This window comes from Mustela erminea, chromosome 8 (assembly GCF_009829155.1).
Source record: "Mustela erminea isolate mMusErm1 chromosome 8, mMusErm1.Pri, whole genome shotgun sequence".
NCBI classification, from domain to species: domain Eukaryota; kingdom Metazoa; phylum Chordata; class Mammalia; order Carnivora; family Mustelidae; genus Mustela; species Mustela erminea.
The window spans coordinates 38470499-38490188 of NC_045621.1; the positions used below are offsets into that span (position 1 = coordinate 38470499).

The following is a 19690-nucleotide window of genomic DNA, read 5'->3' on the forward strand; positions in this document are numbered from 1 at the left end:
AGATGGGATATTTATTAAGTCATATAAAAATAACAGTATAGGGGTGGCTGGTGGCTCAGTGGATCAAGCTGCTGGCTTCAGCTCAGGTCATGATCTAAGGGTCCTGGGATCGAGCCCTGCATTAGGCTCTCTGCTCAGCGGGGAGCCTGCTTCCCCCTTTCTCTCTGCCTGACTCTGCCTACTTGTGATCTCTCTCTCTCTCTCTCTCTGTCAAATAAATAAATAAAATCTTTTTTTAAAAAAGTATAAACCTATTACATATTAATATAATAATATTTTTATTTTTTAAACTGTATTTTTCAAAGCAAAAAAAAATCATAAGAATAGTGGAGCCACTTTACATTTTTGCAAATATATTTAATATCTAGCTTAACAGAAGAGAGCTGGATTCCCCTATCCTGCTTCCAATTGTTATGATACATGTCACGTAACTTACCAATTACTCTACTGAGAGCATGAGATTGAAAAAGGCAAATAACATCTTAATATTATTAGAAAAATAGCTTTGACCTCCAAATTCTCAGAAAGAGTTGTGGGGATGCCCAGGGGTCTCCAAAACACACTTTAAGAACTACTGATCTAAACAGATTAAATTTTTTTGAAGGAGGAGGCGTCCAAGCTCTTACAACTTTAAGCCGAACTTATGTTCAAATCATCGGCCCCTTATGAGAATTTTCTGGTGGTGAATAAACTCCCAAAAATATTTGCTTCACCTGTTCTTCCTTCACAGGGCACAGTGATCACCAGGCCACCTTCAGTTCTGTACTCTGTGCTGAAAGAACCCAGGCAAAGGCCTTGGTCTAGGGCTCTCTCTTCTGGCCTGCTGAGCATCCTGACCTTGCACACTAAAATGTCACCACCTTGACAAATTAGAGGGCATGGATAAATTCCTTCAAAGGTGCAATTTACCAAAACTGACATAAGAAGAACTAGAAAATCTGAATAGCATTATATCCGTTAAACAAATTGAATTCATAATTAACATCTCACCCATAATAAAAACTCCAGATCCCTGTACCTTTATTGGTGAATTGCATCAAATATTTGAAGGAAACAACAACACCAATCTCACTTAAACTTTCTCAGAAAAAAAAAAAGGATGGAAGACTCCCTAATTCATTGTACGAAGTCAGCATAACCCTGATACCAAAAACTACATTTGCATTACAAGAAAAGAGAGACTGATGGTCCTCATGAACATAGATAAAAAATAAAACAAACAATGACCAAAAAAATTTAACAAAATATCAACTCCAGTTGATTCCATTGACAAAATATTGACTCCTGTAATACATGAAAAATAATTATGATCAAGTAAGATTTATCCAAGGAATCCAAGGCTCTTTTAATATTCAAGGATCAATTAATACAATTTATTTTATTTTATTTTATTTTATTTTATTTTATTTTATTTATTTGACAGACAGAGATCACAAGTAGGCAGAGAGAGAGGAAGGGAAGCAGGCTCCTCACTAAGCAGAGAGCCTGATGCAGGGCTAGATCCCAGGACCCTGGGATCATGACCGGAGCCTAAGGCAGAAGCTTTAACCCACTGAGCCACCCAGGCTCCCCAATTAATACAATTTTTAATAAAAGATGAAACTCATATGGTCACTTCTATAGGTGAAGAAAATATATCTGACCTGATGTAATACCCATTCATAATTAAAACTCTCAGCAAACTAGGAAAAGAGAACTTCCTCAATATGATTAAGGATATTACAGGTTGAATTGTGTCTTCCAAAAAGAGGTGTTGAAATGCTAACAACCTGTACATGTGACTATATATGGAAATAGGGTCTTTTCAGATATAACCAAGTTATGGTGAGGTTGTTATGGTGGGTCCTAATCCAACATGATGGGTGTTCTTATAAGAAGAGGAAAGTGTCATGTGAAAACAGAGGCAGAGGCAGAAGAAAGCCATGCGATAATGGAGGCAAAGATCAGAGTGATGTATCTCTAAGTCAAGTAATGCCAGGGCTGTCAACAAATACCAGAAGCTAGAAGAGGGAAGGAAGGATTCTCCTCTATAGGGATAAGAGGAAGCATAATCCTACTGAAACCTTGATTTTATTTTATTTATTTAGATCCATTTATTTATTTGAGAGAGTGTGTGTGTGTGTGCACGCATGCACACAAACATGTATGGGGGGAGGGGCAGAGGGAGAGATTCTTAAAGCAGACTGAGCTCAGAGCCTAACATGGGGCTCAATCCCACAACCCACAATCCATGTGATCATGACCTGAGCCGAAAGCAAGAGTCAGATGCTTAACCAACTGAGCCACCCAGGGGCCCCTGAAGCCTTGATTTGAGACTTAGAGCTTCCAGAACTTTGAAACAATACATTTTTTATTTTCAGCCACCCAAGTTATGGTGTCAGCCTGTATATTAGCCCTGGTAATAATACAAAGGGCATCTATGAAAAACCTACAACTAAATTACATTCATACTGAAAGACAGAACGTTTTCCTCCTAAGAGGAGAAATAAAAATGAAGATGTCTACCCTTAACACTTTATTCGACACTATTTTAGAGTCTGAAACAATAAGGCTAGAAAAAAAGTAATAAAAGTCATAAAGATTGAGAAAAAGGAGTAAAATTGTCTTTGTTCTCAGATGGCATGAATATATATTAGAAATCCCAAGGAATCTATAGAAAAACACTGTGACAAATAAATATATTAAATTTAGCAAAGAAAGATCAATTTTCCAAAATCAATTGTATGTCTATATACTACCAGTAAAAAATTGGAAGAGGACATAAATAATAAATGTAATAGAATCAGAAACATAAAACACTCAGGCATAAATCTAATAAGAGACACTTAAGACCTCTGCATTGAAACCTGCAAAACATTGGTGAAAAGAATTAAGGAGAAGCTAAACAAAACAGACAGATATCCCATGTTCATGGATTTAAATATGATATTGTCAAGACATCAGTTTTCCCCCAAATTGACCTCTAGATTCAACTCAAACCCAATTTCTATTTAACCGGTTTTATTTTGTGGAACTTGACAAGCCAATTCTAAAGGTTATATGGACCTAGAAGGGCCAAAATAATCTTGGAAAAGAAGAAAAAGATTTACACTACCTTATTTCAAGACTTACTAGAAGTTTACAGCAGTCCAGATAGTGTGAATTGGCATAAGGGTAGAAAAAAAATAGAAGAATGTAACAGAACAGAGTGCAGAAATAAGCCAACATAGAAATTATTGACCAATTTTTACAAAAGTACCAAGGCAATTCAATGGAAAATGGAGTTTCCATTTCATTAAACAAATGATCCTGGAACATCTGGATAACCATATAGAAAACAAAACAAAACCTTAACTCCTAGCCTACACTAGAATAAGAAAGACAACTAAAAATAGATCATAGATCTATATGTGCAGCCTAAAATTTCAAAGCTTTTATTAGAAAACACACTAAATGAAACAACTTCAAAATTTCAGGGTGAGCAAAGATTTTTTTAGAGAAAACACTGAAAGTGCTAACCATAAAATTAAAAATTGATATGTTAAATTGTATCAAACCTATAAACTTCTGCTCATCATAAGACAAAATCAAGAAAATGAAAAGACCAGCCACAATCTGAGAGGAAATATTCATAATAAATAGATATGACAAAAGGCTTATATCCAGAATATACAATGAACTCCTACAAATCAATAATTAAAAAGACAATCTAACCTCTAAAATGACCAAAAGACTCGAACAGACATTTCATAAAAGAAGGTATACAAAAGGTCAAAAACATAAGAAAAGGAGCTCAACATCAGTCATCAGGGGAAATGTAAATTAAAACCACAAGATGGGGGCACCTGGGTGGCTCAGTCAGTTAAGGGACCAACTCTTGATTTTGGCTCAGGTCACAATCACAGGGTTATGAGATTGAGCCCAAATGGGCTTCGTACTGGGCGTGAAGCCTGCTTATGATTTTCTCTCTCCCCCTCCCTCTACCCCTCCCGCCTCCCTCACTAAAATAAAAAGCAAAAAAAAAAAAAAACCAAAATCAAAAAGCCCACAGTAAGACACAACTTGTTAGATCAGTTAAGATTACTAAAATCAGCTGACTGACAGTACCATGTTGGTGAAATTGTAGAGCAACTGGAACTCTCATCCATTGCTGGTGAGAGTATAAAACAATAAAATTCCACTCCTAAGCAGTAGTATACCGAGGTGGGGGCAGGGTGGTGTGAGTGATACGCCCCAGGTCAGGCAACAAGGGGGTGTGATATCTGCAGAGAATTTAAACACAATAATAAAACCAAGCCATCTAAACATTGGTTCATTTTATTGGTGCCATGTGATAAAATACACCTGTCTCCTGGAGTGGACTGTTCCTGCCTCACCTTTGTGATGTTATTACTTAAGAAAAATGAGAACAAATGTCAATGAAATATGCTTTATTTCTTTATAGCCTTTATTCATTATATCTGAAGACTGAAAGCAACCCAGATGTCCATAACCAAGAGAAGAGGCAGACAGTTGCGGTATATTTACAAAATAGAGTGTTACTCAGCCATAAAAAAGAACAAAGCATTGTGGGTAAATGTCATAAACATGAGACTTTGGCAGGTGGAAGGTTGAATGTGATTAGGTCCTTGGTTGCGTGTTGCATCGTAGGGCTTTCTATCTTTTGCCACAGGGATTATTAACACAATGATTGACATGCAGGGGCTCTGGGGAAACACTTTCTGAGTGGAAGAATGTATGTTGGCGATGCTGGGTGGGAATCTAACCAAGGGCTGGGACTTAACTTCTCCAAACACCAAGATTCAACTAGGAGTTCTTGGAACTGGTTGACTCAAGAATCCATAACCCCTTCCTCTCTGGTCTTAACCAAATTCATATGCCTCCAAACCATTTTCTTCCACTTTCCCTTTCCCTGTCCCAGTTTCCCAGGATGGTAGCCTTAGCATCAGTTAAATCTTCCTTCTCAAGCTGTCTGTCCTCAAGGCTGATAGGTTCATCCCAGATCTGACCCGGGATGTTGGAGTCTGGGATGTGGACAGCTGGGGCTCAAGGCAGCCACCCAAGACCTGACAGGTAGTAGGTGTCAGTGGAAGCCTTCGGACTGTCTTTAACAAGTTCAGACTTTCCTGCCTTCCCTGGTCAACTGCAGAACCGAAAGCTGGTGTTCAACCCAAGGCTATGTGTGGGCTGCTGGATGTTGTCCACAGTCCAGTCTGGGCCAGGAACAGTAAGGAAAGATCTAGAGTTTGGGTGCCAAGAGAAACTCCAGTAACCCAGCTCCTGGTCCTACATAATACCACGGATGCTTTGCAGGGGCAGAGTCTTGACTAGAACCCAAGCCTCCAGTCACCCACCACGCAGATCTTCCTGCCACACCAGGCCCTCCTGGACAGGGAAGAAATGAGCAACAGTGCTGGTCCCTCACTGAACCTGCAGGCTGCCCTAATTTCTCTACTCCCAGCAGCCTTAGCACACATCCCCTCAGACCCTCAGGAAGGTTCTACAGGAGTGAAAAATGAAGGAAAGAGGATGATGGAATATGAAAGAGACCTGGATGGATGCAGGATGCAGGCAGGTAGGCACCTGGACTTGAAACCTCCTCCTGGGTCTGAGACAGGTGGGAGGAGGGAGCAGCGGACGCACCAGCGTTTCCAAAGAGGAGGGTATGAAGACGGGGAATTTGTCTAGAAGCTGTATTTGCCAGATAAACACTCTTTTAACAGAGTGTCGTGGGGTCGCCGGTCTTGGCGAGGCAGCTGGAAGGTATAAGGCTGTGAAAGGGATTGAGTCCATGCCTGATTGGACGGACGGACGGACGGACGGATAGATGGATGGATGGATGGATGGATGGATGGATGGATGGATGGTGGGTGGGTGGGTGGGTGGATGAATGGAGCGAGGGAGTGAGTGAGTGAGTGAGTGAGCGAGCGAGTGAGTGAATGTGCGAGCAAACCTCAGCCGTCCCACCGTCGGAGCGACGCGCCCCGCAGGGGTCACTGCGCGCCCGGGGCGGGGCTGGGGGAAGGGGGCGCAGACGCTCGGGTGGGGGGCGGGGCGGGGCGGGGCAGACTAGAGGCGGGGTTAGGGAAAGGGACGCGCACACCAGCCAAACTTCCGGTGCCTGCAGATCGCGGAGCGGCGGTCGCACAGATAGAGGCTGCACGGGCAGAGGCTGCACGGGCCGAGGCTGCAGGGCGGACGCGCGGCCGGGCGCAGCCATGGTGAAGATCAGCTTTCAGCCTGCCGTGGCTGGCATCAAGGGCGACAAGGCCGATAAGGCGTCGGCGTCGGCCGCGGCGCCGGCCCCAGCTGCCGAGATCCTGCTGACGCCCGCTCGGGTAAGAGGGGCCGGGGGACTCAGGCTGGAGTCGGAGGCAAGGCACGCCCAGCCGGCCCCGGGAACTGTTCAAGGCGTATCGGGGTCCCGGAGCCGAGACCGGAGGGAGTGAGGGTCCGGAATGGGGCCTCCATCCCAAAGTGGGGAGGGGGCTTCGGTCCTCTCCTAAAGCGGCAGCCGAAAGCAAAAGTCCGAGAAGTAGGAGGGGTCTGAGTTGCTGGTCCCCAGGTGGGAAAGCGCTCGAGGTCTCTTCCAGATGTGGAGGGGCCCTAAGCGGCTGGCCCCAAGACTGGGGAAGGGGCCGGTAGGAAGAAGTTGGGGGAATGCTGGTGGGGGGTATGCGTCTGTTTCTAATCAAGAGGGAGGGGCTGAGAGTCGAGCCCCGGGTGGGGGATGGGAGGAGGGTTGGACGTTGTTTCCCCAAAGTAGGGAGGTGGGTCAGGATTGGTGGGGAATGGTTGGGGGCGGCGGGGGGGGGGGGTGAGAGTCTGGTGCCAACGAAGCGGGGGAGGGGCCGTTGACTTCGTCCCAGACGAGGGCTGGGAGTATGCTGCTGGTCTGCACCTGAATTGGTGGACCAGAAAGTGATGAAATGGAAATAAACCAGAATCGGCCCGGCTGCATGTCTGGGATTCGAGGTTTGAGGTTCGAGGTTCGAGGTTATGAGGCCAGGCCCCCGGATCTCACTCCACCCCCTGCCGTCTGGACCTCCTTGCTCCCCTCTTCCTTCCTGTCCATGCTCTCGCTCTGGCCTGCTCCCTCCATTCCGCGGGGAGGCTCCTTCACTGCCCTGGTGCCCTCCCGCATCCCGGAGGCTCTTTGTGGGGGCGGGCCTCCGTGCACCCCGCCTCCTCGGGCGTCCTCCCCCTCCTCCCCCTTCCCGCCAGTCGGGGGAAGAGAAGGCATTTCCGCCAGTGGAAAACTGTCTGAGCTGCGTGGTGTCTGACCCGGAGAGGGCAGGACGCGTGGCAGGCAGGAAGGCGAGGCGAGGGGAAAGGTGGGAGAGCTGGTCCAGCCAGGCTGTATCGTACTCCGGCAAAGGTGTCCACGTAGCCATCGTTTCGGCGCTCTTGGGGTGCACCAAGCAGTCGCATCTAGACTGGACTTCCAAAGTCTTTGTCCACTCCTCCTCTCTGCCCGCTGCTAGCTTCTGATGAGGCTTCCTTAGCGCCAAGGTCCCTCCCCAAGTTTTGTGGCTCAGATTCAGCCTTTGCCTCAGATTCAACCCGGGTTGGGGGGGTGGTGCTGCAGGGGAAGACCTGGGCCCTAGCCAGTGAAAGAGGGGACACTTAAGAGGGGCCTCGCAGGTGGGTGTCACATCCCCAGCAAAGATGCAGTGAGGAATGCACGAGGAGCCACAGGCCGGCTCCCCTGCCCTGGTGTGGTCACTGCATCATGGGGGACCACCTAGGCTGGTCCATCATGCAACTCCATCTGCATCCCATGTTCAAGTGGGCTGGGGGCATTCTGTATTTGAAAACCATGGTCTGCTGCTTTAAAAGTTTGGAAGCCTCCTTCCACCCTTCACTGAGGGGTGACAGCTTCCTGCCCTGTCTCAGCCCAGGGAGGGAGCAGAACGATCTCACAGGAGTGGCACACTGTCCGTGCCCACTATGTGGGTGGGCCTGGATGATGCCCGCATCCCTGGGTGCTGACTGACAGCTCCTGGCGCGGATAGCCAGCGTCCTCTCTTCCCCTCACCCAGCGTGAAATGGAAATATCAACATCTTCCCGGTGCTGTTTGTAATGGCCAGGAGCCTGCCTCCCAAACCTTAGTTGTGCAGGGTCTCCTGGCTGTCTTAATTTGGCATGGAGGAGCACTGGGGGCCCAGGAGGATTAAAATTCTGGCCCCTCTAGGACAGAACTACTTATCAGTAAGTGATCATAGCCCCCTAAGGCCCCAAGGTGATACAGTGGGGGCTTTGGGTGTGACATGTTGGTTCTGCCAGTCGCCCACTGGAATTGGAGCTGGGGAAGGGGGAAGAGATTTCACTGCTCTGGGCCTGGTGTGCCCTCACGTGGTTAAGGGGCACATCCATCCTCCCCACCCTACTCCACCCCACCTTGACTTGGGAGTCTGTGGTGGTGAGCACAGCAGGTGCCCAGGTTTCCGACCTTAGGGCACTGAAACTGAAGGCAGGTGGGACAGGTGGGCCTGCCACCAGACTTCTCCTTTGTCAAGAGCATTTGAGGTTGGCCCCATGCTGATGGGGATGCAGAGGAAAGCTTATTAGGTTTCTTCTGGCCAAGGGGAACCAAGGGCCCTCCTTGGTTACTGAACTGGACTCAAAAATCAGATCTAAAGCACCAGAAGGACTACTTGGTGAACCGATGAGTTTGTGAATGCCCTGTGGATGTTCTAGGAAAATGTCCACCTGGGCACAGCCCGGGGGACTGGGGTGAGGCGGTGGCTGCCAGCTCACAGCAGGGCTCCCCACTGCTTCTGAGCAAAAAACTCCAATACAAGGAGGATTCTGTCCCCAGACCTGCTGCTGGAAGGAAGTGCCTCAGTGGGCTGGGAGGGGGTGGGGGTGGGGACCCAGCTGGGCCTCCAGCTGCCCACCCTCCCCTTGGCGCTTGCCTCAGAGGTAATGAGAAGCCTGCGCTGATGGGCTGATGGGCGACTGGCGGGGAGCCAAGTGGGCTGGCCGAGAAGCATCCTCTCAGCACGCGCTGACTTGATCCTTCTTCCCCTTTGGAGGCCTGCGGCCGGCGCTGGACCTCTTTGCCCAGCTCCTCCGCTCTCCCCTCGATCTACCTGCGGGTGCGCGCGCGCGCACGAGTGCGTGCACACTCAGGCAGCCAGGTGTAGGCTTGTGCAGACCGGACTGGGCTGGGGGTCTGCAAGAGCAGAGAGACACGTTCAACACCGTCATCTCTCCAGCAATGGCTAGTTTTCTCCTTGGCTTTGCCTTTGATTCCTGGCTTCTGCATCGCCCCCTACCCCCAGCCTGCATACCTGGGGATCAGATTTCACTCTCCACGTCCCGGCCTCAGGCCCTTGGCGGAGGGAACCAGGTCTCCCGGAGTGGTCGGGGGAGGGTCCCCTGCCAGCCGGGAGGGCGGAACTGACCGGGCTTGGAGCTCCTGCCCCAGGTCCCCAGTACCCGCTGGCTTTGTGGGTGAGCTGAGGGACTATTGTGAGAAGGTGGTCCTGCCCCCCCCCCCACCCCCCGTCCTGCGCTGGGGTGGGGTGGGGGCTTCCGTCATCCCCTCCCTAGCCTGCCCTGGGCCTTCCCAGGGGCCCCTGGGCTTTCGAACACACCGCAGTGGCTCTTCTCTTCCCTCCTCTATTTTTTCTCTTTTCACTTTTCTGGGCCGGTCCCTGCATGTTTCAAGGCTGTCAGCAGACTGCCGGGGAGGCTGAGTTCCTCCTAGGAAAAAAAAAAATGTTTATGGTAAAATCATGGAGGCGCAGCCCAGCTCCCACCCCCCCAACACACACCCTTTCCAAGTTCTCTGTCCCCCAGGAGAGCTCTTCCAGCCTCCAGCTTTGCCGCTCCTCCTTTGGAGCCTCTGTTCCCTGAAGTCTCATCTTCAGTGCCAGGAAGCAAGTGGACTCAGAGCAGTGGGTGGTGTGGGAGTTTTCGGGGGTCCCGCACAGGACAGGAACGGGGTTCCATGATGCCCTGTTGGCATGTACCCAGCTCTGTGGGCTCCGATGCCCCCCCACCCCCGCCACCTCCACTCAGTGTGTCTGTCTGTCTCTCTCTCTCTCATACACAACACATTAGTGACCTTGAATCTGGTCTGCAGCCCCGGAAGCGAGCTTCTGAGGGGAACTAAAGCTGAGAAGGGCCAGGCAAGAGCCCCTCCCCTTCCAGCTGTGGGCCTGGGCTGCAGCAAGTGCGTTCCTGGCTCCCCGCCAGCCTCCTCTCAGCCGCCTGCAATTGTAGTTTAATCTGCTTGCAGTTAATTTGGACATTGTTACCGAGGAACTGTAGCTGGGGGGCTCCTCGGGAGCCCTGGGAGTCCGCTGAGTTAATGCTCCAGTTGGCTGGGCTCCCCTTAACGGCGGTGGCCCTGGCTTTGGGAAACCATTTAATGAGCGCCATTGCAGGCCTCAGTGCAGGGGCCGGGCAGGCCGGGCCCCTCTGGGTCCTGGACGGCCGGCTCACATGCCCCACACGAGTGCACAGCCAGGCACTTTGCTCAGAAAGCCCTGTTGCCTTGGAAACAGGAGGCAGTGTTTTTCTACTTTCTAAATGGAAGCCCCCCCCACCAACAGAGGCCTGGCTGCTCCCTGTGGGGGGTGGCATTTCCCTGAGTGTCCAGCATGACAGGTGAAGCAGCTGGGGTGGGGGGATGGTCTCAGGAAGCAGGCCTCTCCAGGGACTGGGTGAGCCAGGCCCCAACCCCCAGGTTCTCTGTTGTGTGGTGGGGGGACCCCATAAGCAATGGGCCTTCCCGGGAATGATTCAGGGGCCCTCTCTCCCGTGTGGACGTTGGTGTCTGAAGTCCCTTTTGTCTCAAAGCAGGGACATCCATGGCTCCCCGTCTGCCTTCTGGCAAGGTCTAGTCCTGCTTTCCCTTCCAGCCGGCAGCTCAGTCATGAGGCCTCTGGGATCTGGGCCCTGTCTGTGGGTGGGGTGTGGGCTGGGGAGGGGAACAGGGCAGCTGTGTCTCACTACGCAGTGGGGGGTGGTCAGCAGTGGTGGGATCAGGAGTTGTTAGCCCCAGACACGTGAGGCGTTTGTCCACTGCACATCTAGGAAAAGTGGGCGGTCCTCAGCCTTCCCAGTGACACCTCCCAGAGTAAGGACGCAGGGTAGTATCCAGGGACCTCTTGGAGGCCATTTTCTCCTGGGCCGGCTGCCTAGCCACCACCATGTCCACCCCTTCCAGGCCCTCAGAAACACCCCCTCCCCACCCCCCACCAGAAGCAGAAAGGCTGCCTTCAAACCAGAGGCCTTGTTTGTGAACTTCGTTGGGGCGGACTCTGAGGCTCACTTGCTGGTGGCCCTTGACTCTGTTTTGTTTTGTTCTTTTAAAAGCAGCTCTTACAAGCTTGCGTCTCCAGTTTTCCTGAATGCATGGCCAGTGTGCAGCCTCAACAGCTGTCCGAGGCCACAGCCCTGCAAAGGAGAGGCTCAGTGGAGAAAGATCGGCTGTTTTATCCAGCACTTCATCCTTGACAAAGGGCTTTCGTGTTCTTTGTCTCCTTTAATCCCTTTGTCTTCACATTTCCAGAGAGAGGCTGGGGGTGGGGGGCTGTTGATGCTCCCCTCACAGGGGAAAGGAGTCCCTGCTGGGCCCTCTCTCAACTTCTGGTCCCTCCTCACCCCACTGCTGGTGAATGTCCCACCCCCAGGGCAGGATCCCCCCGCTGATGCAGGCAGCCTGGCCTGTCTCCCAGGTCGGCCATGGTTCTTTGGGACCCACTCGGGACTCTGGAGGAGTGGAAAGGCCACCATCGCATCTGCAGGAGCCTCTGGTGGGCTTGCTCCTCATTGGGCCCCCCTGTGGTAGCAGCTGTCCCCATGGGACCTTGGTTAGGGAACCCCAGGGAAACCCAGGGTGCTGAGCAGATGCCAGCCAGGCAGGTGTCTCTCTGGTCTTGAACTCAGGCAGGGCTGGGGTCGTGGGAGCCCCAGCACTCAGGTAGTGAGTTCAGGGCCATGGGTTTGGCCTCCCATCCCTGCCAGGCGAGTTCCCTGGAGGGCAGACGGAGGTGTTGGGGACCACAATGGGCCGGGGCACCTTCCTGCCCCATGTCTCCGTCCCGTGGTGCAGAGGCTGGGGGCTAGCTAGCTGGTCTGGTGATGGATGTGCCGGGGGGTGGAGGGGCTCCAGGGGTTTTTGTCGTTTACCTGGGTGTGGGTGAGTGGGAGAGCCCCAGTCAGGGAGACATCTGCCCCTCTGATGGTACGCCCCATTGCTCCCGAAGGCTTGGGCCCCATACCCTGTATTCTCTAAGCCAGGGGGCCTTAAGGGATTGGGACCTGAGCAGCACAACAGGCCCCGTGCCCCACCCACCCCCCAGGCTAGGCCCCCTGTGCTGTGCTGAGAGATAGGGGCCTATCTGTCCCAAGTCACTTGGACCTGAGCTGTGTCCCCAGCCCCCAGGGTAAAGAGAGAGAGAACTAATGGCACAAAGGGGGCTAAGCAGGCAGTTGGCATACATACGTGGAGAAGCTTGTTCCAGGCTGGAACTCCTTCCCTTACCCCACACTGCCTCCTGGAGCTCCTGGAGGCTGCGTGTTCTTGGGACTGGACTCCTCTCTCACCCTGACTATCTGGACCCCGTGGAGGAGGGATTGAATGGGGCCAGTGGAGGCCGGGGCGGGCAGGGTCTTCTACAACAGCTCTCAAGATGGGGGAGGGCAGGGCTAGGGGGACGACAGTCACAGACATGAGAGGTGGCCGAGGTCATGCAGCTCCTGAAGGGCCTGAATCATGACACACTCAGACCAGTCCTGCTGGTCAAGCAGTGTTCCTAAATCTACACGCACACCGTGCTCCACCAGCCCAGATGTGTGTGGCCCAGAGTAAGGTCCTTTTAACTTGCTGCTTCTTGGCAACCCTGAGGCTACTGTCCTGAGCCCGTCTGGCTCCCCGCAGCAGGTTTTTTCCAGGAGCTTCCGGAAGCCTCCATACTCCACTCTTCAGGCTCCACTCCTGCCAGCCTGCTTGAAGCTGCAGGCCAGTTGCCAGCGTGGGGCCGTGGCTGGCCCCCTGCAGGCTGAGCTGTGCCCACGGGGATGGTGTGCTCAGGGCTGCCCAGCTCGAGGGAGTCCAGCACAGTGCCCAGACCCCATGGGCCTCCTGCAATGCCAGCGAGCACTCCCTGCCACGGCCTTCTCGGTGGAGCCCAGAAGCCACCTCCCATGGCCCCAGTCCCCGTCTGCCCTGTGCACTGCCACCTTTGGGTGGCTCCGAAGCTTTCCCTGGCTCCCCATGGCCCAGAGCAGCGGCCCCAGCCTGCCAAGTGCACCCCGATTCCTGCAGGTTCCTGGGTCTGGTGCAATGATAAGGCCATGTCTGTGCTTCCCCCATTCTGTGTTTAAGAGAGTATACTGTGACCACAGCTGGGAGATAATGAAGATAATGGCCCGGGCAATCCAGCGGGGCCTGCTTGGTCCTCGGGGGTCATTCTCTGCGGCTGCCATGTGGGTCTCAGTTTGTCTTTACCTGGGAGGAGACTGGGGAGGCCCTGACAAGGCATCCCTTCCAGATGATGCTGTGTGAGTCCCCAGCACTGCCCTTCCCCCTCCCCCACCATCATCCCCACCACCTCCCCCCAACTTTCCCAAGGCTCAGTCCCGGCCAGCACAGTGGAATCTCACTTTGGGAAGGGGGCGGGAGGATTCCGGGAGCTACAGGACCACCATCTGTCTGAGCCGGCCCTGCCACCCACAGGAGGAGCGGCCCCCCCCGCAGCGCTACAAGAAGGGGGGCTCTGTGGGCGGCGTCTGCTACCTGTCAATGGGCATGGTCGTGCTGCTCATGGGCCTCGTGTTCGCCTCCGTCTACATCTACAGATACTTCTTCCTCGCACAGGTGAGGCCAGGGAGGAGGGAGGCACTGGGCTCTGGGAAAGGCGGTGTTTGCAGGGAGGTGTCAGGAGGGCAGCATGGGCAGTTGAGTACCAGGGGCTTGGGGCTTATAGGGGAGGGGCAGCAAGTGACCTGCCCCATGGGTGGAAGTGGGTGCCTAGCCAAGCCCAGAAGCCCCGCATCCTTCCTATATGGGGCCGCCCTGGGCAGACACCAGCCCACCTGGCCCCTTGCCTGGTTCTGGAGACAGGAACGGGGAGCCCTGTCCTCTTGACTCCCACGGCCCCTGGTGGACTGTCCTTACTGTCTTCAGACACAGCTGAGGCCCAACAGGGAGCTCTCCCAGGAGCACAGTTAGCAGTGGGGGCGCTGGGAGGGGAATCTTTGGCCCCTTCCCGCACTGGCTCCCTGGAATGTTTTCACCAGACACTCAGATCCAGCAGAAACTAGAACTCTGGGATCCCTTCAGAGCCAAACCCTGTGCCCAAGGATCATGTTTTAAGGACTTCCGTTCCTTGGACGTTTATTTGGGTTATAAAACAAGGAAGGCAGACCGTGGGTTAATGGACAGATCGCCCACCACCTCGTCTTGCAAGGGTGGCCTCCACTGCCCATGAGAGCATCCTGGGTCCCCAGCTACATGCTCCCACAGCCGGTGAGGGCCTGCAGATGGGTAGAAGAAGTGGTCACAGTCACGGTCACAGTGACCTTGCGATCAGTCAGACCTGGGAGGGAGACGGGGCCACCAAGGTAGATCAATTACAGCTCAAAAGAATAACGGTAAGGGCAACACACAGGGAATTCCAGAGTGACAACGGGGCTGAGAATTGCCAGTCATTTATGACCCAAGTGACCCCTTCCCACCTTCAAGCAGTGGTTTTTAACTTAGTTACTTCATTTTTTTCCATGATAGAAATTACTGAAGAGTTTTTGTATTCCATGTGATTTTGCCCTGGAAGCCTCAGCTCCTGCACACCTGCTGCCTCCCCTTTTTTCGTCGCCCCCTTCCCCATCGTCCCCCTCCACAGCCAGCTCCCCATATGTTCCTGGTTCTCGCTCCCCCACCCATGGGCCCTTCCTGAGGGCTCCTGGTCCCCTCTGTTCCCAGCTCCAACCTGTGCTCTCCTGGGGCTCCTCACCCCACCCCATTGGCTGGGGAATGGGGGCACCTCGGAGCAGCCTCCAAGTCTGTGCCCTGGACAGTATGATTCATGTGTGATGATTCACACACACACAGACACACACACACACACCCAGGGAGAGCTCACACGAAAAAGGAGAAAGGGCAGTTCTGCTGATGGCAGGCTTGTAGTCCCTGCACAGATGGGCGGGGGGGGGGGGTGGCTGGAGAGGGACAGGTGGGCACAAAGATCCACGGGCTCAGCTGCTTGGCCGCAGTCATGGCACACGCCTCCCCACCCTTGATGGGGCGTGGGGGGGGGGGCGATTCGGCTGACTGTTCACATAGGGGCACAGTGTTTGCCAGGATTGCTCAGGGGGAACAGGGTCCAGGGAAGGTGGTGGGACTGGTGTGAGGCTGGCTGCCTCTTGGTGACTCTTCCTGGCTCCTGAGCGCCCCACAGTTCAATCCAGGGCTCCTTTGTTTGCCCCGAGAGCCAAGGAGCCGGTCTACCTAGGACAAGGCAAAGCCGGCTCACCCTCCCTCTCCCTGACTCCCCATGTTTCTCAGTGTCTCCATCTGGGAAATGGATCTCACTGTCCCACTCTTGCCACTCGCTGAGGCCCTGGGCTCGTTGGCGTGGTGGGGTCGGCAGGGTAGGAAGGGTGGCTGCAGCGAGGGTGCCGTGTGACCGGTCGGTCTGTCTCTCCCCTCCTCAGCTGGCCCGAGACAACTTCTTCCACTGCGGGGTTCTCTACGAGGACTCCCTGTCCTCCCAGGCCCGCACACGGTTGGAGCTGGAGGAGGACGTGAAGATCTACCTCGAAGAGAACTATGAGCGCATCAACGTGCCCGTGCCCCAGTTCGGCGGCGGGGACCCCGCAGACATCATTCATGACTTCCAGCGGGTGAGGCCGGCCGGGGCTGGGGCAGCCGTGGTGGAAGGGTGTCCTGACGACCCAGAGCCCCCCTTCCGCCAAGGGTCATGAGAAAGGAGAACTGGAGCAAGAGGAGAAGGCCCGTGTCCCCAGTACCTCCTTTGAGTAGGTCCTGTGTGGTGGCAGGCGCTGCGGGTTAGGTTGTGCAGGATTTTAAAGACCCTACTTTTGTTCGAGAGGTGTGTTTACCGCTGGACATGAACTAGCTGTGGTGGGTTTTGTCCTCGGCCACCTGACCGCTGCAGACACGGCCGTCATGGGCTAAGCCAGTGTTCTCTTTAACAGGGTGTTTTGTGTTGACGTTTTCCAGAGGCATAGTGTGCCTCCTGTCAAGGGCATTAAGCATACAGCTTAGTGGCTACGTGGAATGCCCCCCAGAGCAAGATTTGGATTTGTGCCAGCACCCCAGAAGGTTCCCTTGTGCCCCTCGCCCCAGCCCATATCCCCTCCCCAGACATAACCATCTTTTGTGCTGCTTCTTTTTTTTTTTTTTTAAATTTTATTTATTTATTTGGGTGAGAGCACCAGCAGGGATCAGGGGAGGGGCAGTGGGAGAGGGAGAAGCACACCCCCACAGAGCAAGGAGCCTGCAGATGCTTCACCCACCCTTCTCACTCCTGTCACCAGTGAGAAAGTCTTGAGGCCAGTGAGACACGGGCTCTCCAGCTGTTTGTCCCCGCCACCCCCGTACTTGCCTCCCAGAGCTTCCTAGGAATTCTCCAGAACAATCCCTTTGCTCTGTGTTCTAGACATTCTTGTTGCTGGAGCCCATGGGGAACCAGGGACGGAGCGCCTCTGGCTGAGGGTCCAGGCTATCCGCAGGGGCGATAGGACCTCACGGGGTGATGAAAGACACACATGGACCATTACTGTCTTCCACAAACCCCAGCTCTGGGACCCCAGGAGATGAGCCCTTCTGACAGCTGAGGCGCCGGGCACTTGGTGTTTCTCATGTAGCGCGGGGGAGCTCCCGCAGACACGGGCGAGGTGGCGAGCGAGCATCGGGGCCATCTCCTACTGGCACAGTGGGCTGGTATCTCAGCTGGCCAAGGGCCTCCCAGCCCACCAGGGCCAGGCCCTTGCCTGCAGAGCCTGACCTGGCCGCTCTTTCCACCCAGGGCCTCACCGCCTACCATGACATCTCCCTGGACAAGTGCTATGTTATTGAGCTCAACACCACCATTGTGCTGCCCCCCCGAAACTTCTGGGAGCTCCTCATGAATGTGAAGGTGAGCGGGAGCCCTCATGGCACCTTGCCGCGCTCCCCTGTGGACGCCAGGCCTGGGGCAAGGGAGGTTCCTGCTGGGGGGGCTTGCTGCCAGCTGGGCCTGGCACCCCAGATCAGCCCGTGCCCCTCCATCTTCTCCCACACCCCAAGTCAATGCCTCTCCTTTCCTTCTCCCTACCACTCTCTGCCTCCCTCCCTCTCTCGTGAAGGGCCCCGAGACCAGCTTCCTCAGCCCCCTAAGTCATGCCCCACTTTGGCAGTACAGAGAACCCCCACGTGCAGCACTGGGGCACAACCGGAAGCCACCTGGAAGTGTCCAGAGGGCGAGCCATGAGGGCCGTGGATGGGGACGTGGGCGGTGTGGACGGGCATTTCAGGTGGCGGGGGACTCTGAGGGAGCAGGACGGTGGGCAGGGGAGCTGGAGAGCCCTGTGTGCTGGCCCGGCACTGAGCCCACGCTCTCCGCAGAGGGGGACCTACCTCCCACAGACGTACATCATCCAGGAGGAGATGGTGGTGACAGAGCACGTCAGCGACAAGGAGGCCCTGGGCTCCTTCATCTACCACCTGTGCAACGGGAAGGACACCTACCGGCTGCGGCGCCGAGCTACCCGGAGGCGTGAGTGGCAGCTCCTCCCGTCCGGGCTCCTGCCCTGAGCTTTGGGCCACAGCTGTGGGCCCGGGTGCCTGGCCAGGGGGCTATAGCCCAGCTGTCGGGGAGCTCAGAGCAGAGCGATACTAGCGGCTGATGGTAACTCAGCACTTCCCCTGGGCCAGGCCTCGGTTCACGCTCCTTACGTCCTGCTAGGAGCGTGTCTGTTGCTGTCATCTCATCGTTATTTTTGGTGCCCCTTGAAAGATGAGGCAGCGGAGGGGCAGAGAGGTTAAGGAACACCCCTGAGGTCACACAACAGGGAAGGGGGCAGAGCTGAGCTGCGTGACTCCAGCTCTCGAGCTCTCTTGTCCCTTCAGTGCACGGTCCCTGGGTGAGTCTGGGTGTCCTCACACGGGCCGCCTATTCCTCCCTGCTCCCAGGCTCCGGAGGTCCCCCTCGGGTTCCAAGGCTGGTGACGTCTGTGGCCCAGCCAGCTCTGGGCAGGGGTACAGTCCTCACTGAGCTTCTCTCTTCTCTCCCAGGGATCAACAAGCGAGGGGCCAAGAACTGCAACGCCATCCGCCACTTCGAGAACACCTTCGTGGTGGAGACCCTCATCTGCGGGGTGGTGTGAGGGCCTCCCCTTCCTGGCCCCACCCCTGCCCTCGTCCTTGTTTCTCTTCTGGCCACCCTGGCCCTCCTCCTTCCCCTCGCTTAGCTTGTACTTTGGACACTTTTCCATAGACGTGACGTGTCTCCTGGTTCCTTTCCAGCCCCGCCCGCCTCCTTGTACCAGAGCCGTGACCTCTCGAGGCCCCACCTCTTCTGAGCTCCCAGGTTTGGGGGACAGGAGGGTGGCACAGGGTGGTTTCCGTGACCACCGTTCTGCAGGCGGGTCCGCCAGGGCCGGCCCAGAGCTGTGCTGGCAGCCCAGGAGATGGGCTGGATGGAGAGGCTGCGCTCATGGGGGACCTGGGCAAGGGGACAGGGGAGGGATGTGGTGCGGGGTTCAGAAATGTCTGCACAGTTGGGGAAGTCCGCAGAGGCTTGTTCCTTGGACAGTCCCGTGTCCAGATTCCCGGATCTGGGATGAGGATGGGGGCAGGTGCCCAGGGACAGACCCACCCAGAGCACAAGGGAAGGTGGGGTCCTGGGGCTCCCCGCAGGACTCCTGTCAGTGCCTTCAGCCCACCAGCAGGAGCCTGGGAGTGAGGGGTGGGATTGAGTCTGTTAAGCACAATCGTTCTCCGAGTGGAACCAAAGAAGAGAGGAGCCAGGGCCCCCAGGAGCACAAGCACGGGGTCCTGCGGCCATGGCCACGGGGATGGGACAGAGGGGGACCATGCTCCCCCTGTATGCAGGCAGCCCTGTGGGGCTGAGCACTGAGCAGAGCCGAGGGGGTGGGCTCGTTGCTTTCTCCAAGCTTGGAGCTGTTTAAGAAGACAATGTGGGGGAAAGGGAGAGCCACCTGGTACTTGTACACCCTGCCACCTCCTCGTTCTGAAACTCCATCCCCCTCGGCTTTGGGGGAATGCAGCCTTTTTTTCCTTTTCCTTCTCACTTTTGCATGTTTTTACTGATCATTCAATATGCTAACCGTTCTCAGCCCTGAGCCTGGAAGAGGAGGTTTCCACACCTCCAGTCAGACTCAGGTGCTCTCTGGAGATGAAACTCTGAAATGCTTTGTATATTTTCTCAACTAGATCCCTTTTCAGAAGTGTCTGTAGAACAATAAAAATCTTTGCCTTCTGACCTTGACTTGGGAGCAGCAGGGAGGGGTGGGCGCCCAGTGGGCCGAGGTGGGGCCGTTCCCGGGTTCAGCTGAAGAGGGTCCGTGTCCCCTCAGTCCTCACAGCTCACCAAGCCAGGTGGATTCACGTTGCACAGGGAAGAGGAGGAAGGGGTTTGGATACCGGAAGTAACTCACCCAAGGTCATGCTGCTTTCAAGTGCCCATAAACCACCCCATTTAGTTCCACACGCAAGATGACATCATT

At 54.5% G+C, this 19690-nt stretch overlaps 1 protein-coding gene across 1 annotated transcript; it reads left to right on the forward strand.

The window, feature by feature from the left end:
- The first annotated feature begins 6068 nt into the window (after positions 1–6068).
- ITM2C (integral membrane protein 2C) lies at positions 6069–19446 on the forward strand. Its single transcript, XM_032355131.1, has 6 exons — positions 6069–6317; positions 13677–13817; positions 15653–15841; positions 16990–17100; positions 17568–17718; positions 18237–19446. Exons 1-6 carry the CDS (start codon positions 6198–6200, stop codon positions 18326–18328), a joined length of 804 nt encoding a protein of 267 aa, XP_032211022.1. The 5' UTR covers positions 6069–6197; the 3' UTR covers positions 18329–19446.
- The last annotated feature ends 244 nt before the right edge of the window (positions 19447–19690 follow it).

Excerpts from the sequence above, each read along its gene's own strand:
- ITM2C (XM_032355131.1), top strand. The coding sequence starts at position 6,198 with ATGGTGAAGATCAGCTTTCAGCCTGCCGTGGCTGGCATCAAGGGCGAC. Across the intron at positions 17,101-17,567 it reads AGCTCCTCATGAATGTGAAG|AGGGGGACCTACCTCCCACA; the intron begins GTGAGCGGGAGC and ends CGCTCTCCGCAG. Across the intron at positions 17,719-18,236 it reads GCGCCGAGCTACCCGGAGGC|GGATCAACAAGCGAGGGGCC; the intron begins GTGAGTGGCAGC and ends CTTCTCTCCCAG.